The sequence below is a fragment of the Coturnix japonica genome, chromosome 5 (genome assembly GCF_001577835.2).
Source record: "Coturnix japonica isolate 7356 chromosome 5, Coturnix japonica 2.1, whole genome shotgun sequence".
Lineage (NCBI taxonomy): Eukaryota > Metazoa > Chordata > Aves > Galliformes > Phasianidae > Coturnix > Coturnix japonica.
The window spans coordinates 22564907-22584178 of NC_029520.1; the positions used below are offsets into that span (position 1 = coordinate 22564907).

The 19272-nt window shown below is 39.2% G+C and overlaps 1 protein-coding gene across 1 annotated transcript in view; it reads right to left on the bottom strand.

Moving 5' to 3' along the window:
• Positions 1-936: 936 nt before the first annotated feature.
• The window catches only part of SPTBN5 (spectrin beta, non-erythrocytic 5), an 88344-nt gene continuing 70008 nt past the window's right edge, over positions 937-19272 (bottom strand). The window contains exons 51-70 of the mRNA XM_015864530.2: positions 19072-19218; positions 18003-18140; positions 17038-17294; positions 16678-16864; positions 14253-14465; positions 13686-13882; positions 12846-13050; positions 11918-12112; positions 10744-10899; positions 9967-10184; positions 9451-9640; positions 9120-9296; positions 8196-8300; positions 7199-7816; positions 5895-5966; positions 4388-4474; positions 3928-4019; positions 3671-3756; positions 3105-3231; positions 937-2278 (exon numbers count right to left, since the gene is read on the bottom strand). Of these exons, the coding sequence (XP_015720016.1) occupies positions 2104-2278; positions 3105-3231; positions 3671-3756; positions 3928-4019; positions 4388-4474; positions 5895-5966; positions 7199-7816; positions 8196-8300; positions 9120-9296; positions 9451-9640; positions 9967-10184; positions 10744-10899; positions 11918-12112; positions 12846-13050; positions 13686-13882; positions 14253-14465; positions 16678-16864; positions 17038-17294; positions 18003-18140; positions 19072-19218 (3642 nt within the window). The 3' untranslated portion in view covers positions 937-2103. The remainder of the gene's footprint in view (positions 2279-3104; positions 3232-3670; positions 3757-3927; positions 4020-4387; positions 4475-5894; positions 5967-7198; positions 7817-8195; positions 8301-9119; positions 9297-9450; positions 9641-9966; positions 10185-10743; positions 10900-11917; positions 12113-12845; positions 13051-13685; positions 13883-14252; positions 14466-16677; positions 16865-17037; positions 17295-18002; positions 18141-19071; positions 19219-19272) is intronic.

Consider the following 19272-nt stretch of genomic DNA (forward strand, 5'->3'; position numbering starts at 1 on the left):
TAATCCACGTTAATGGGATCATTTCCTGAAAGTAAAAGAGTTATTTGCAGGAGGAAAAAAGGAGAGAAGAATCAAAGGATGGAGCAAAATCAGGTTGGGATTGGAAAGCCAGAACAGTCTTTGTGTCTCAGATAACTTTGTGACAATTTTTTTTCCAGTTTGTTTCCAGTCTGGTTCCTGGCAGTCAGTGCTGACAGAAGACATACATATGGACAAAACAAGACTGGTGATTTCATCTTCAGCATTCCCTACCTTACAGTGCGTCTGCAGGGAAGACCTCCTACTGCTGATATACATCACATTATGTTTCTCTTCTCACTCTCATTGGGACTTCTGGAGGGAAGGTTTCTCTGGGAGAAAGAATGTTGGAATATCTCACACGCATCTCAGTTTATTAACACGTCTATTGTTACTGGTTACTAGCAGCTTATTGAGCAACAGCGGCCTATGCCTTTCAGAAAGTGATGGCTTGTGCTTCCCAAGCTGCCTCCTCACTGCACTTTGAAGTGCAAGGACTTAAGGCAGCAGGTAAAGGCATGGGACTTGAAATGTAGTTTTTATAGGGATGAGGAAATGAAGTGGATAGTATCCTCCTTTGATATCACATGCACCTGAAGCTTCTGCTTTGGGATGTCAGAGTTCATAAAAGCACAAGGACTGGGAGATCCGGCTGGTGAAATAAGCAGGCTATTATATCTAAACTATTAGGAAAAACACTACACCATACTATAAAATATTGCCCCTATAATTACTAGTGAGCCCCAGCTTACCTGTGGGTGTGGATGCCTCTTATTCTTCAATTAACATACAATAATGGCACGCTTCCATATCACAATCTACTTTTTTCAAGCCCTCCCATGCCTCTGGCAAAATGCATAATTGCCTCTCTATTTGATCACTGTAGTGGCAAATGAAACACTGAAACAGTTGCAGAAATGAATGTTGAACATACCGACTATTTATAGCATAGCGTAACAATTTTGCAAATGTGCCTTTTTCTTAGTAAAAAGTGATGCTTGGTAACCAACAACATTACAGCCCACTTGGATCTGATGATCATTTCCATTTTCAGCTGTTGAAAACAATTTACACTAGAATAGCATAAAGCACACTGGTATGCTTGCAGGTGCAGAAAGAGAGGTTTATGTGCAATAATTTAATCCCATGGCATTTTGCATTTCTAATGTGTAAAGGCTGAATGTCTTCCCTAGAAGAGTCTGGTAAACCCTGAAAAGTTCATTTCATTATGAAATAAGTGCTCTTTCATTTGCCTTTTTCCTGGGAGAGACACATAGGTGACTGTCAAGGGATTTTCGCATATCATAGAGCAAGATGAATGTTCATGTTCAGTCGCCATGACTTTGAAGAGTGACACTCAGAGCACCAGACAACTAAAGCTGTCCTAACTGTGCACCACTCATTCAGTGGGTTCCTTACATCAACACCTCACGACAAAATGTAGGGCATTAAAACATTTTAAGACAAGACAAATCTTTATGTGTAATTATGTTTCATTATGTTTCATCTATGGAGATTGGTGATCAGATTGCAGGTCTTAAGTCAGATCTCATCTAAAACCACGGTAATGCAATTTGGCGTGACTGATGAGCCCTGGGAGGGAGGCACTGAGCTGACAGCACCTCGTTCCTCTCATTTGTCAGTAACAAGCTCTACATAAGGCTCTACATCTTGTTTAGCCAGCATCAGAGGACTAGTGTGGGTCCTCGTCTTTCCACCTCAGTCCTCAGTCTTAGCCACTGAACAAAGACTGCTAAATGCAGGTTTGATACTTGTTCCAGTAATAGGGTGGATGGACACATTTCCATCTGTAAGTCATTTCATGTGAGCTGTCTGGACTGAAGTTCCCTCTCATTTTCCATCAAGTGACTTGGAGTAGATATTACATAGGTGATAGGGTGAATGACAGTTGTATCCACAGAAGTATCCCAGATGTAGTTCTTTTTAATTATATTTAATGACTTTACCAGATTGAACACCTAATTAAAATAAGTTCCAAAGGTAGTGATTAAATTAAAACTTATGAATACATTTACAGAGGTTAAGATACAGTGGTGAAGGGTCTGTTTTTCATTTAAGCAAACGTTATTTTTCTCTTCCTGATTCTAGTAGAGATGGAGGCAGGTTTGTATTATTACCACCTTGTTCTAGGTTCAGAGTGGTGATAGAGTCTTGGGTCACTGCAGTCCCATATTCATTTGAATTTCTGAAGAGTGCTGCAGATTCCTTCTCTGGCTTGATTCTGAAAGATGGTGTTCTCCTACGAATGACAGTCATCACCAGAAAATCAGAGACAATCTGGATGAATTCAAGTCATTGTGTATATTCAAAGAACTTCTTAGGCCTCTATCTCAGCAGCAAAAAATAAAAAAATAAAAAAATAAAAAAAATCAACCTTGCAGAGGGAACAGGGTTTCACATCACAGTCTGGATGATTTTTTTTTTTTCTTTTTCTTTCTTTTTTTTTTTTTTTTCAGACTCCAAATGCAACAGAAATGAATTTACTCTATAGGCCAAATTTCCTATTTTGGCTCCTGATGTGTTTTCAGTGTATGTGTTTGGATTCTAAAAATGGTCTGCGATTGAAGTTTTCAAACAATGCAATTTCAGGCAACTGATTTGGTTCCTTATTGTAAGAGCCTGGGTTCCTTTCAGACCCCTCTGGAGAGAATATCCAGGGCTTCTAGTTTAGATTCTTTCTCTGGTTTCCTCATCTATTGGAACACATTTGTCTCCACTGAGCATATAGGTAATCCAGTTTTCAGATCACACACTTCATTTCAGTAACTTCAGTGACTAAAATAAGTGATAAAAGAATTCCTCTGGGATTCTCAGTTTTAACTTGTTAACCACAGACAGGATATGGATGACTTCGTTGAAGCCCAGTTTCAAAAACTGGCTGTAGCACATCATAAATGACAAAGTGAACTGAGGCAAAGCCCTGCTCAAGAATACTGTATTCTACCAGATTAACAACAGAGAACCAGCATATTTGGATCTCAAGGCAATCTACCTCTGTAGGTGACCACTAACTAAGCGCAAACAGTGGTGGTATCTGTTCAGCATTTCAGCACAAAACGCCCTACCTTATTAGTGTATTCTTGCTGGTTAGTCTTTCAGCAGAGTCTCTGTCCCACAGACTTGTCTGGGGGGTCTCAGTGCTTGGAGTGAAAGGCCTCACCATCACCGTGGAATCTGGTCTGTTTTTGTGTCCTAAAGAGTCAAAGAACACAAATAAAAACATGGTAGTGAAGTATTACTAGAGGCAGAATTTGGGGTCTGTAACCAATCCTGGGTCCATACCAGTTTTCTCTGAAACTCATTATAATTATGTCCCTGGCTTCCTTTCCAGTTGCCATTGCAACCCTTTACTGAAATGGTGGATATGGCAGTTGGGTAATACCCTTCTTTGGGGATAACCTGACATTGGCTGCAGTACAACTGAAAGGCTGCTTTGCTTGTCACCCCAGGGAACTCTCCTGCCAGGTTACTACATTGAAAGGTGGCAGGTAACTGTGTACTACTGTCTAATGGAGGCAAAAAGGAAGGCTTAAAATGCCCCATTCTAAGGATGATCTCTCATTCTCTTCTCTTTCTCTCACCATTGCTTGCTAAAACACAGTTCTCACAATTGAAGAAAATGAGAACATACCTATATTATTCTGCAGTGCCTGCAACCAGTTCTCCATCAGCATCGGAGAAGGTGCTGCAAAGAAATACTCTGCCCCATCTCTCAGTCTGTGGAAAGGGATAGGAGAGGGAACATCCTGGTTAGTCTTACCTTTGACCAAGGTAAGCACTGTAAGACACTGTAGTTATGCCTCTTAGGAGTCTTAGGTGGCTAGGCAAATACATCAGGACAGGAAAGCTATGTAGACTTTTATTAGCACACTTCTCTGTAAGCCTTACCGTAACATGAAGGTGTTCTCTTTCCTGATATAGTTTGTCAGCCTCTCACATTTGGCACCAACAATGCTGAGGGACAGGAGTGTGGATGCATTCTGAAGGAGGAAAAAAATCATAACAAAATACCTGTTGTATCTTTTATCCCAGGATTCAATTCTATACCAACATGTAGACTGATTACACACCCACAGTATCTTTTTCTGCTTCTAAGTTTATGATCAAGCTCAATGAATAGGAAGAACCACAGGGGAACAATAGACACATTGAAGGCAGATACTTGAATCAGATTCAAAGACTGTTTGAAAACTTGTCAGATCTTATTATTCAGTCTCATAGTTAGTGACCATTCAACAATTGTAGGATTTGACAAAACCAACACTTGAAAGAGAACTGATTACTCCTAGCCCCAAAATAAAGCAAATGTAACACACACATTACTAGAAAGATGCAAAAAATAAATTACCTTAGATGCTTCTTGTTCATCATTGTAGAAATCAAGATTTAGTCCATCAAGTTTTACATAAAATGATTTCCAAGACCTTGAGCCTGGCTATAAGAAAAATAATAATAAAATCCAATGATTAGCTAGATATTTAATTTCAGTAGTGAAATCTTTTTTGGGCAGCTTCCACAGTAAGCCAGGAGGTATCCAGATAATGATCACAGAAGTTCTCTTTGTCATGATTACCTCCTAAAAAACAGTAGTTACTGTTGCAATGATTCAAGTAAAGGGTTCTGTGAATCAGGACCCAACAAATGAAACAATACAGCTCAAGAAAGTTCCACTCCATATTGTAGTCAGCAATTACTTTGAGAGAAGTGTTATTAAAGGTTGGTCTACTTTTGGACACTAACAGCCTCACTTCATTTTCCCATCTGGAACCAGGCCATGCCTGCTGGTCACAGTCTAGTTTGGGTAAATGTATTGTTTCATTCGACACAGTTGCCAACTTTTAGTTAATTTCCTCAACTCTCACCTGAACACTATGCAAAAGCAACTGTTATTTCCTTCTGCAACTATGTACCAGTGAAAGCTCAATCTAGTGTCTTGAGAATCTTCCAAATTCCAAAGCTCCTATTAGGTATATGTATTCTTATTTTGTTGTAACAATTAATCACAGTAAATCAAGTTGATTAATTTGGTGATTCAGAGAAAAGGAAGGAAAATGTGCTGAGGAAAAAGAGTCATAGTTTCTCAGTAAGATGGAGGTTCAGTATCAAAGCAGACTGAATTTGATGTGTACAAAGGAGTAGAATAACTAGATTTCATTTCCAGATGATAAAATCCATACCAGCTTCAATTTTTAGGAGAGATATTTCAAGTTAAAAAGTGTCAGAGGAAAAATTCTATGGAACAAACAATCCAAGGCTACCTGCTTACATGCAGTATCACAGTAAATGCTTAGATGTCTACAGATTGGTGGTAAATATTAGGAAACTTCCTGTTCTGTTATTATCATTATCTTACTGATCTATTATTCCTTCCCAGGATAAGAATTCTGATTTCAGTCCATTCAAACCTGGATCAAAAAAAGCACAGCTTCCAAAAATGAACTGAAACCTTTTTCCTCTTCTAGTAAAGTTAGAAACTTCAACTATTGAAAGCACGGGAGTGGGAGCTTCTTCTGCCAAGAAACCATCACACGCTGATACAGGATCATGAAACTTGAAGGGGAGCATAATTAGAACACTCAAGTTTCTCATTTATCTTGGATATCTGTTTTATCATGCTTAGATAGACCCTGTTCTGCATGATTACAATGACAGGCACAGTGCCATTGTGTCTGTTAAGGACTGGATCAGGTACTGACGGAATCAGTGGACACTTCTTTAGCAGTAATCAATTTAAACCTACAGTCCTACTCTCCTCTTCAGCATGGTTTTATTCTAAAGAAGTCTGACCTGATCTGGAATGTAACTTTAGGAAAGGTGAATTAACCCAGAGTAGAGGCATTTTTTTTTTTTTCTACCTGTTGTCGTCCTGGAAGAAGCTGGTCTCTCTTTTCTAGGAACCCCTCCATATGCTGGAGACTTGCAGAAACCTGAGAAAAGAGTGTTGTTGTTAAAGTTTTTAAAAGCCCTTGAAGATTTTACAATTTTTTGAAGTGATTTCTAGGTAAATTCCACACTGAGAAATTGATCTCTGCTGCCCCTTTCCTTTTTGTTCTCAGAGTAGCCAGAAATCCTTTCTAGTTTATAATCACATCTCTGATTTGCTACTTATGTGAGGAGAATCCATATGCCCCTAGAACAGTATGTTCAGAGAATTTATCACAGTTTGTTATGAAATTAATGTTTCCTTTTGAAACCCAATCATTTGCTTACCTGTAACAGCAAGCTGGCTTTCAAACTGGATTATTACACAGAGGTCCTGGACCTCTCTTACTTGGTTGACCAAGTTTGGAGGTCGACCACCATTTGGAGGTGTAAATTAGCATTATTATTCAGAATAAAGAGTATTGTAATACTGTTTACAAGGGACAGAGATGACATCCTTACAATACAAGAGTTCTGCCTATTTGACATCCAAACATTACATGACCAAGAGCCACTCAGTGTTTTGGCTGTGATAGCATGATTAAAAAAAATCCATTACAGAAGAGTAAATTTTATTACCTTTGAATATTATTTTGATGTTACTAAATAAAATTTACAGTTGCTAAAGTATTAAATTGCACCCCTGCAATAATGCTGAGTTACACTACTGTCCAGTGTTGCACTGATATACTTGGGCATGTGAGAAACACATTCCTCTTTTAAAGTGAACAGTGGAAGGGGACAACTTTTACCTATATATGAGTTAACAGTGAATTTGCTGCCTGGGTGAGCAACAAGGAACTCCTGGTTCTAGACTTGCACCAGCTGACTGGCTTTGAACAAAGGCGCTACTTAGTCCTGCTTCTCTGTAACTTCTAAAATCAATAGGCACTAAGTATGGAGATGCTTATGAAAAGGCAAGATGTCATGAATAAGTCAGCAGCTTTGTCTCTATGAGGTAGCACTTTCTGGTTCTTGTTAAGTGTTCTGCTGAATGTCCATCAGTATGAATAGCCTCTCATTAGGGAATGAAAACCAGAAACCAATGCAGGTGTCAAACCCTAATCTATAAAACTGAACAAATTAAAAATGCTTTTAAGCTGTTCGTATCTGCTTAATGTTTTTGGAAAGCAAATTGATTGCAAAGGACTTTCTTGCAGATTTTTCTGTAGTTTATTATTTGAACTAGCACAGACCAGCAGTTTTGTGAGGAAGGTCAAGAATCCCTGGGACTTACCAAGGATGCAGTCTCTAGTGTCTTCTGTGAGGACCTAGACAGCAGTAAATCTGGTGATTTATCAAATGACTTCTGGTCAGGCTTGGGTGATGTTGCCACTAATTTTGTTTGCAGGTTGGAGAAGGAGGAGCTTTCAGCACCTTTTTCTTGAGGTGATAAAAGGCCCGTGGCATGTGATCCTGAGAAATTGCTGCTGTGTTGCAGGCTTATGGGAGTAGGAGATAAAGGAGAGGTTAAAGAACTGTGATGTGCCAAAGATGTATCTTGTAGGTCCACAGTCTTTGGTGTAGGTGGAGTGATAATCTCACTGAGTCTCCTTTCAGGTTTCATTTCTGTTTTATTGCTGCTCAGCACCTCGGGGACTTTCCCAGAAGAAAACTGTTGGAATGCTACTGCAGGCTTTTCAACTGGGGAGAAAATTGTTTCAAGTGGAGTCCAGGACAGGAGTGGTGGTTGCACAGACTGCGGTGGGTTTGTGTTCCTTATCTCTATCACTTTTGGTGGTGGATTCCTTTTGTCAGATGTTTTTCTTTTCAGTGAAGGAACCCGTACAATTTTGCCTTTATCCTTCTGCTCACTTTCTTCTGCATCTGTTTGTTTCAGAAGATTCATTTCCCTCTGTAGGACATGAATATTACATTTTTGAAATTATCTGTATAAGTAATGCACTCATAGGTACTTTCCAGAGAAGCTTTTATTTTAAGCAGGAAATGTTTCCCAAATGCATTCTTTCCTGGCACTAAATTTTAAGGACTGTACCTTCACTGTCATTTTAACAATTAGAACTAAATGTAATTGTTATGCCTTGAGTTAGAGACTTTAATAAACTCTAGACCTTGTCTAGAGACTTCAGTAAGCTCTAGAGAAACTGTGTCACTGCTTCTCTAAGTTTGCTGTAGAAGCAGTGAGTATTCTTATGTGGAATGACTGGCTCCAGATGTCTAAGATTCCAGATCTTTCTGTCTCATATACAACTCAGCAGCCTTCTACCTCTCACCTTTGTTTTCCTGCTGAGCTGAGCAAATTTCTCCTCCTGAGCTGCAAGCATGTTCTCAAAGTCACGATGTTTCTTCAGTAGTTCCTCTACTTCAGACACAGAATCCTGAGTGGAAAAAATGAACAGATACAGAAGTCAAAACTCAAGTCTACTGAAAAAGTTTAACCCTGAGACCACCAACATCTACACCCAATCCATTTAGGCAAATAGAATTGCCTTTATTTATTTGTTTATAACTTGCAGTCTGACAGCTGTATGTGAGAAAAAGAACTCAAAAAAACCCCCCTTCTTTTTTCCACTGAAGCCAAGCAGTATCCTGGCTTTCAACTGTAACTGTGTACATATGGCTTTTAGATTGAGCCAAACACACCTTGTTTCTCCCTATCCTAGTGACAACATGCATCTTAAACCCCTGCCTTGCTCTCTCATTGTGTTGGAATATCTCAGTTTATGACAGTGTTTTCCCATTTTCAGAATGATCAAAATATAATCAACAAGCAGAAAAAAAAAGTGGATTTTGGTCTTTAAATAAACTTGCACACTACCTATCAGCCATCTGTGCAAAATATTCTACTACCCCAACAGGAGGTAGGGAATTTTTTCCCTTTCAGAGCAGGTTCTCTCCATGACAGGGAATGTGGTACCATCTGAAGATTTCTTACTATGTGAAGAAGAAATGAGATGCAATTCTTCCCAGCCCTCTACCAACCCCTGGCAGCCACCACCTCCTGAAGCTCACCATCATGTAATTTGCAGCACCTGACTCAGGTTCTCTTCTGTAACAGCACCAAAATCCCGCCCCAATAATCTCAAGGCTGCATTGCTCTTTAGATTGGCTTAATTTCAGAGTTGAGCTAGTACATGCTCCTAGCAGTCAGAATGTGCTAGGAAGCATTTCAACACTGTAGTTCTGTCCTTACTCACCCCATAGCTAGGGTCTGAAAGAAAGCTCTCCTTGGCAGCCAGCCATGCTTCTGCTTGTTCTAGCTCTCTGCGGAGCAATTGAATCTCCCAGTTTTCTTCGTACAACTCTTTCCTCAAGTTCCAGCTCTCCTTTACTTTCTTCATCAGCTCTGACAGCTCTAGCAGTTTTTCTTCAATCTAAAAAAAAGAACATTTGTAATGCTGTGAAGTAAATGCTGTTGTCCTTTTTAGTTTTTCTGTTTTGAAAAATAGATTAAGCTGCAAACCCTGCCTATTTAATATGACTTATTTGATTGATCTTGTTTGTAAAATATTTAACTTATCAGCACACCTCCTCAGACATGAAATGTCCATTCTTCATCAGGTCATCTCCTGCCCGCTGTATTTCTTCATATTTTAGCCACTGCTTCTCTATCTCACGCTTGTATTCCTCATGACGTTTGATAAGCAGTTCAGCTCCCAGGACATCATTTGCTAGTTCCTCAGATATCACTAATGCATGCATCTCATTGGCCCATGCCCTACAAAAGAAGAATAAAAGAATTTTATTGAAATTAAAACTATTCAGAGTGACTTGATTCTCCAAGATGTCTAGGAAATAGGCTAAAAGTATAGGCTTGTCATGCACACTGTGCTGAAGTGGAGTGACATGGTCACCTCTGATGTGTGGTCAATTCTATGAAGTGCTGTTGAGAAGATGCTGTGTATTACCATTCAAAGAAATTTGCAAGCATGTTGTAGAACTCCTGAAACAGGGGTCAAATAACCAAAGGCATAACTTAGAAAATCCTATATGGGGAAGACCAGAAATAAGGCCTGCAGCCAGACTCAAGGAGCCAACACATACATTAGCTCCCTGCAGTCATTGAAGTAGAGCTGGACTTGTTCTGCCTGGCTCAGTTTCGCCTTTCTCTCCAGAAACTTTTTATCCAGGTTTCTCCAGCACTCATCCACATCTGTGAGTCTCTCCATAATGTTTTCCTTGAGTTGTGGGTATGTGCGGCTGAGGTGCCAGGCTTCTCCACGAATCCGTTCCAGCTCCTTCATAATGGCTCCTAAATCTCTCTGGAACAAAAACAGAATGGATTGTAAGTCTAAGTCCCTACTTCCACTTGTCAAAAGCAGATTTTAAAAATGGTGCATATCTTTTCTATCCACTGGCAGCAAAGAGGCTGGAAATATAACTGTACAGGTTTTTCCTCTTGGTATCCTTCTAGCGCCCTGTAACATTCATCAAACATCAAAAAAAATCTTCTTTAGATGTGACACAGTTGCTTATTTTGGTAACTACAGAGCTGAAGTCTCTTCCTGAAGTTCAAATGATAACTTTGCAATTATAAAAAGAGTTTGGAATAAGTTTTAGAAAAGAAATTTATCCCGAGAAGCAAAAGTAGTCATTATTTGATATCATAAAGGTCAAACTGGGAGGAAAACACCCCTTCCATGAAGCACAATGGATATTTCAGAGTAGAATAAATTTATCTTTTGTTCTGCCAACAAGGCAGTTGAGAACATTTCAAATCAAGCATTGACCTCCTTTTATTTATTTATTTATTTATTTATTTATTTATTTATTTATTTATTTTTATTTTCCCCTGCTGCTTCATGATAGATACACCCTCACCTCCACTCCTTCAAGCTGGCTCAGAAGAGTTTGTACACCTGGAAGATCGTATCCATAATCATCTATGTCTACCACAGCCTCCTTCTCCTGCATCCAGCCCTTTACTTCATCCACATCATGGTCATACTGGTGAACTTGCTGGGCTGCTCTCAGATTCTAGAATAAAGAAAAACATTGATGGTAATACAACATTAGTTGCTTGGAATAGAGACGTATATTGCAGTGAAAATAAGGTGAGTTGGGTGAAAATTAAGCTTTCTGAAATTAGAATTTAAAATTTTCTGAAGTTGTTTCACTGTTTATGTTAACAATTGTCATGCATCAACTTCATGGCATAGTGAGATATACTATAGTGAGCTTGAAGTATTCCATATTCAAAATGTGTATGTAACAGTAGTGAAAAGAGCTGAGGACATCTGACATTTTACGTCCTCCTTAAGCCATTAAAAAGTTGAATTTAATTCTCCTTTCTGCTTTTCTAAATACATCCAAGACCACTGTTTCACAGGATGGTGTGAGTTGATTTTACAGCTAACTGCTGCCAAAAGGTAAAGGTTTTGTCCTCGCATTCTCTATTATACTTTCTCTCATTTCCCTTGTCTGATGTCAACTCACTGACCCAGTAAAAATATATATAGACAGTTATACCCTCATTTAATGAGCAGAAGGAAAGAAGGAAAGAAAGAAAGAAAGAAAGAAAGAAAGAAAGAAAGAAAGAAAGAAAGAAAGAAAGAAAGAAAGAAAGAAAGAAAGNAAAGAAAGAAAGAAAGAAAGAAAGAAAGAAAGAAAGAAAGAAAGAAAGAAAGAAAGAAAGAAAGAAAGAAAGAAAGAAAGAAAGAAAGAAAAAGAAAATAAGAGTCCAATAAGTGGCAGAGCTGCCCTCCTGTGAGCAGTGGTAAACCACTAGGTTAGCTTAATTTTTTAAGGAAATTGGATCTAGCAGTGAACTTAGGTAAACAGTATGCCAGCAGGATGTTAGGCATCTTTCATGTATGGTCTCACCAGAAACAGCAGGAAAAGCAATGGCTAGAAAGGGAAACTGATCAAGAAGATGGAGCACAGAATATACCCATTACTCTTACCTTTGTGTTTCTACAGTGGCAATACACTGGTTTGGGAAGGGAAGAGGGATATATGAAAATGCAGGGAATTAAATGTTCAATGTATTTCCTACCTCTGTCCTTGTCTGGATGGCATGGCACAGTTTCTCCCACATCTCGTTAATTTGCTTTGTCCTTTTCTGGATAATATGTGTCTTGTTGTGGCCATCCTTCTCTAGTTTAGATGCTAATTCATTAAAGGAGAAAACCTTGGAATGTCCCAGAGGTTTAATCTCATTTACAAAATCTTTAAACTTTTTCTCCTGTACCTATAGGATAAACAGGAACACAGATATAAAATATTATGCCTATGTCTTTTAAAGAAAGAGGAAAAATCACTTCCTCTGTAGTATACAACACAAAAGTTATTCACTGCAGAGTGTTAACCACATGATAAGCCCAGAAGATCTGGAATCAGAAGAAAGTATCTGTTGTCTTGATCATTAAACCTTTCAAGTTACAGAGAAAAATCACCCACAATCTGACAAAAAAAAAAAAAATGCTGCCCAGAACTAGGAAACTAACCTCTTTAACTTATCAGAATATGTAACAGTTGTTGAAGACATTAATTCAGTCAACCATGGAGAGAAACAAAGTATACCCCTCTGCAACACATGACCTTAGGAGAAATTCATCCTTGAAACAAGCAGCTAGAGGTGAGAATGCTCTATTTCAAGACTTCCCACTGAAATTGTTGCAAGACTGTGACCAAATGGTTATGCTTTGTCAAGTTTAGGAACAGTGTCAGAAGTCAAGTGTAATGACCTCACCTTATCCCAGGAAAAAGCTGACTCTGTTGCACCTCCATTCTCCATTGGAGAATGCTACCACTGAAAGCCTTCCATAAGCAAACAGTAACCAGCCTGAGGCTTTGCTGCAGTGAGAACTGGTTTGCTTAGTTTTTGTCACTAATGTTCCACTTTCAACAGCTGCACAAAAATTTTGGCAAATATTTTCTTGCTTTACCACACAACACATACAACACCTTTTATTTTCTTTTACCTCAACACCATCTAAGTCCTGCCCATAGTCATCAGACTCTGCAATTGACTGTTTACTGGAAAGCCAGGCATCCACCAGCTGGAATTCTCTTTCAAATTGATACAACTGGAATTGTTCTTGCAGGCATTTTCTCTGGATCTCAGCCTTTTGTAGGAGAGACTGGTAGTCTGCTAGGATACCCTGGAGCTTTGAAAGTATGGCTGGACTGCAAAAAGCAAACAAACAAACAAAACCAAACAGCATAAAACAAATAAGAATCAAAAAGTGTGTTTCTGTTTTACTGCTCTTTTTGGATACTGCCTTTTCTAACAGGTTGGATTTGTAACGCCTTCAAAATGCTGAAGAGTCCAGTTGTTGTCATGGAGCAATTTATAAGAAGATGTGAGAACCAACTAGTTAAAGAGTTAAAGTATCTCACATTGCTGTTCTTTTCTACATCTTTCTTCTCAGTAATAAAAACAATTGGCAATGAAAAACAGTGAACTGTCAAGAATGTCTATTGCCTTTCCCAAACACGGTACTTGTTGAACAATTATTATTCAACATAATGAGAGTTCAACTGAGAAGTAGATGAAAGTTCATCAGAATAGACAGTGGACAAAGAAGCTGACCTAAGTGGTCTGCTGTTGAAACACCAACAGTTATGAAAATATTAAAACAATCATAAAGCTTTCTGGGAGTTTGAGAGTATGTGATGGTAGTGAAGAAGGGACTGATGTCCATTAAAATAACATTTCTGAATAAGCCATTGAACAGCTAATGAGAACTGAACTTTTTCCGTATTTGTCTTCCTTGGGGAAATTTCTGTTAGAAAACAGAAGCCTACATTTTCTTTCCTACCTCTCTGGGTTGTCTTTGTTTATTAAGTTGGCACCCGTCTCCTGCACTTTCTCAATCCGAGGCCTAAAACCCTCCATGTCCAGCTTGGTGGCTTCAAGTTTACGTAGTAAAGCTTGTGTGGATTCTTCATTCTTCCCATAATCAGAAGTCTCTAGAATGAAGCTCCTCTCTGCCAGCCAGGCCTCCACGTCCAGTAGCTGTATAAAATACAGGGATGAGCCTATACACAGCTTTAGTTTAGGTCAAGGCAAAGGAAACTCTAAAGCATCAGTGCTCAAAGAGATGCATCAGTCAAAATAGTAAGCAGCTTAGGTGCCTTCCAGTCTAGTCTAGTTATTCCAAAAAACGTATGCCCAAATCCCAATTCTTACAGTTACTTGTTTACCCTTCACTACGGTTACTTGGAAAAACAACTGTTATGTCTCCACTGTAACTGTACTTACCAGATAGAAAAAACCAGAACAGTATGAATTCTGCTCATATATCAGTATTTAGAGACACTCAGCAGTACGCGTATCTTTTAAAGCAAATATAGGCCAAAATAAATTCCTCATGAACCATTCTTACCTCAGTCAGGAACTGATGGGCCTCATATGACTGCATGAGACGCTGTCTCCTCACTTGAGCCTCTGTCTTCAAGTTTTCAACAGATGTCTCCAGCTCCTTCATCTGCTCCATAATCTTGCGAGAGGCTGAGTGGCCTCCCCTTACCAGTTTCTGCCCAGTACTAAGCACTGCTTTGGTCAAAACATCCCGACTGCTTATCTCATTCTCCAGATTCTGGAAGGAATAAAATGACAGACCAAAAAGAAAAGCTATATAGCTTTTTTTCTACCAGATAGATACTACAATTATTTAGTTGTGTAATTTTGTTGTAGTTCCATTATAAATCTATTTTCTATACACACAGATGGGTCACAGGTGCAACATCTGAGTGAATATTTAGAGTGGAGTGCAAGATCTCTTTTGGGTGAAGGAACAATAGCAGAAATCAAGTTTAACCACACAATTTGTACCTTGTTTTGTATCCACCTCAGAGTGTGGAGAGAAGAGATTCTAACCACAAACCTCTGGCCTGCAGATTCTACTCAGATATGTCTACTCCCACTCATATTGCACCATGTTTCTTGAATCAAAACATGGCTTTATTTGAAATGAATGTTTGAAAACTAGATTTTGAAAAAGCAGATGTATATCTCTGCTTTCCTCATCTTTGGTAGGCAAGGGCCACACTTTCAATTTATTTGTTCATCCTATGGTTAACTAAGCCTAAGCACATTGAAAAGAAAGCAAACTCCAGCATTTCATAGTTGTTCTATTTATTTTCAAAGCTATAAAACAGGTGGTTTCAGAGTTAGACTGTGGTGCTGTGTTGTTGTAGAAGAGATGCCCTCTGGGGAGAGAAACTGCTCTTTCAACTTAAGTATCAGACTTGGCTTCAAAACAGCTCTGACTTTAACCTTGCCTTTAACTTTCCCCTATTAATTTCAAGGCAGCCACTATGTTGTTGAAAAGTGACACCATATTTGACCCCAGCAGAGCAGAACCCAGCAGCAAAGGTTTTAAAACATCTTGTACTCTGTATTAATAATACACTAGCAGTGGGAAGAACAACTTTACAGTTGAACATTTAGGCATATGCATTCACAGTACTTCATTTATACCAGCAGAAAAGGGTGGTGGGGGAGTGAGTGGAAACTGTTCTTCAGACTAAGCAGCTATACTTATGCATGCTATATTTGAGCGTAAATGCACTTTTGCATGACATTCAGTTTTGTCATCTTGATACATTTAGTGCACTACCACTTTCGTGGTAATGTGCAAGTATTAAATTTGCAAACCTGGCTAAATAGGTCAAAAAGTAGGAGGTAGAACAAACAGTATATTCAATGTTTGACTTATATACAATATGGATTTAATATATCCATGGGTCTTACATATTCTGGAAGATGCATTATAAACATTCTGCAGCTACAGTTCTTCATTAAACTGTGAGTGCACATTTAGGATAAATCTACTTTTTAAGAGAATTCATTCATGTCCTGGCATGTCACATGTACCAGCCTAAACTTTTTACCCCTGGAATAATCGAAAATCTTTTGCAAGTTCAGTCTTATTTTTAGGCATGCAGATTGCACCAAATGCCTGTGCCTACAATATGTATTTATATATATATGCGTATTCCCTCCTTATCAGATCTTCCATCTTTCCCAGTCCTATTGCAGATTACACAGATTTTCCCCAAGAGGCACTTGACCTCGCACTTAAATGTGCTGTCTTTTGCTAACATTAAATACCAATAGCTGCTGGAAAGTTTTAGCAGCATTTTCTTCCTTCCACCACATGTTTGTAGAGAGAGAGTGATCCTTACTCAAAAACAATTAGAAAAGCAGCTGCTGTTTTATGAGAATTTGAGATTATAGTGTTCCAGGCACTGCTGTGCCTGATAGCCAATCTAGATGTTGTGAAATAATTCAGCAGCTATCTTGAAAGTTACCACTGGAATGAAGGTCAGCTAAGGATCACAGAAGCTTATTAACTCCCTCCCCCCAGAGCAGAGAAGTTTTGGGGGAAGATGTTTTTCTGGGAGCTCATCCTGAGACACATGAGCAATAAGCTTGCTTGGGTGTACTTAACAAGTTAAATAGTATGTTCGGACATTAGGACATCCTTTGTTGCTCAAAGAAATAGCATTTACAACAGTTGCAAAATCTGTTTCATATTGTAAGAGCCAGGTTTTAAACTCAGTTTGCAGAAAAAGCCTGTGTCCACAGAAAAGCATATAGAGTGGTACCCAGAGCATTGCAGTGATAAACATGGAATCCCACATGTCAAACCACAGACATATCCTTTGAGAAAAATATCATTATCAGACAAGGATAAGAGTTATCCCTGGCATCATGAATGCTGCTAGCCAACGCACTGCAGTTTTCTTGTGGCAAACTGAATTGCATATTCTCTCTTTGATTCTGAAGAATGAGAATGACATTACCTGATGCTTTTCCTGTAGACTCTGAACAGTTGCCAGAGATTGGCCATAATCTCTGGAGGATGCCATGGGAAGTTTCTCATGAACCCAGGCCAACTCCTCATCAACATCTCGGAAAAACTGGTATTGAAGTCTGCTTTCCTCCAAACTCCTGCGTCTCTCCTGCAGAGGATCACGTAGACTTTTGTATCTGAAGATTTTAAAGGGAACACAAATGAGAACCGCAAAACAGTAGAGAATGAACACAAAAGGTTTTATTCAGAATAAAGTAGACAGTGAAAAATAAAAAAGATGCAGAGAAGAAAAAGAAGACTGAAAAAGATAGGCAAAATTCTGCAGGAGATGGACCAGGCACTAACACACCTTTGCACCAGATGATCAACACTCTCTTCTAGCTCATCGGCAAGGAAATGCTTTTCCTTCTGGAATTCCTGAGCTGTGTTCACAAGCTCTTGCAGCCTGTCCCTATGGCTAGCAATATCTTGCTCCAGTTCCTCTTGTTTCTTCAGATGACTGTTCAGAACCACTAGATCATTGCTGCTATATGGGGCTTTCAGCTCATTTTCCACATCTTCCAGCCATTTTTCTGTATCCTCTATACTCCGCTGAAAATGAAGAGCCTGGAGACAAGCAGAACAAAAAAGTCAATTAAACCTTTAGGATATAAATTACAATATATAATGGCAGCCCCATTCAGTAGGAATTGCACACAAATGCAGATAAACTTCCAAGGGCTCAGTGACTTCTTCCCAGGTTTGGCAGTGGTCCAAATGAAGAAGATGACTCAGTCAGAGTAAATAGAAGAACAAATGCATCAGGATATAATCTTGTTTGTGTCTTGTTGCACAGATACCAATGATGGACACAGTACCTTATAAGGCAGACATTTAAAGGCAGATCTTTATTTTATGCCCACAGAGTAGCCTGTACAAAACTCAGAGTCATGAGAAGTGATATGCCTGAGAAGAACTAGGAGAATGGAAAGCAGCTGCGGGCATCTTTCTCATAAGATGGTGAAAAGATGCCAGTGAGAACTGAGTCCAAAGAACTGAAAGATGGAAGGGTACATATTTTCCCTCAGTATCTTTTTCTGGAAACCTAACCTAACTTAGCAGTAGAAAGCAGAAAGGCAAGCAGACCTCAAATCCTTTCCTCTCACTAGGGATCTCTAATTCCTCTCAATAACTCCTCACTTTGCAGTTTTTTGCTCTGGTGGTCTTGAGGTCTGATTGTTTTAAATGGCACATTCATATATAAGGGTGCAGCAGGGCATTCATGCTGCCTCTGGAAATAACACAAAAACCCAACCACTGGTGCATCTGTCTTACCTTGTAAGCATCCTGCAGCTTGGCCTGTTTATCTTGGCAGCTTGCTAGTAGCTCCTCCCATAGCTCTTCCATTTCTTGTAGCCTGGACTGAATGGCCTCAGGGGCATAGTGTCTCTCACGTATCATCTTCTCACCTTCCTGCAGCAGAGAGAATGATCAAACTGATGGACAGATTTTCCTGACTTTCTGGCCTCTAAAATTATCTGAGATGTTGGAACAATATTAGAAAACATTTAAGGGCAAAGAGAATCTTCATTATGCAAAGGCTGGACAGAAAGCCTAGTTTGTGATCACAGAGTTCTTTTCTGCATTCCATGATCATTGCTTGAGATAGCCCAGCCACCTATCCGAGCCTTCTCCCTTACTTTCATGTTAAGAAAAGTGAACTGTCTATCTTGTACAAGGGAACTACTGCATGAGATAAGGTGAACCTGAGGAGGAGCTCCATCCTTAATGATTTTATGCAAGTTATCTCTTGCAAAATACAGCTAGTCAGTGCTGTGCTGAGAATAAGGTTAGTAAGATATAACAGTCTGTTCTACCAAACCAATCATCTGATCAAATCTTCTGCCAAGTATCTGACAAAGCTTGTCAGACTTCCCTCATATCTCTCCTACTAGTATGTCTATGTAATGGCAATACTTGAAAATTCATCTTGGATCTTTTTGTTGGATAAAACTTATCTGAATTACTGAAGGTGTGCATCCAGTTACCTAGGTTCCATTTTGAAAGAAACAGATATACCTCTACAGTGTGATTCACACCAGAGAGAAGTGTCAGAAGTCAGTGGGATGAATTATTCACAGCACCCATCTCCTTTCATTGCATCACAGTGAATACAGTTAACAAGCTAACACTAAGCAGTAACAGATAAGTTGAAAGAACCCTGTGGGCACAGGAAGTACACAGGCCAAAAGAGCAAGCTTTCCAGCCCTCTCAGAGACAGAGTGAACAATGTAACTGAGGGGACAATGATTTCTCCTTGCTTGTTTGAGGTCTGTGTAAGTCAGTTTTTTTATAGTTTTTCATGCTAGTTGCCTAGAGTTGCCAACAACCCAGCTTCTCTCACAGATTTGATGGAATCCAAGCGATTTCTATTGGCCATGATCTCTGCTTGGAAAGTCTGATGTTTCTGCAGCTTGGTCTGCAGGTTGCTTGGGTCCCTCCAGCTATCATCCTGGGCAATACTATTCTTCTCATTGATCCAGGCAGCCACCTTTGGGAAGGAAAGAACAGAAGAGGAGAAAAACTTCAGTGTTTCTTCAGCTGT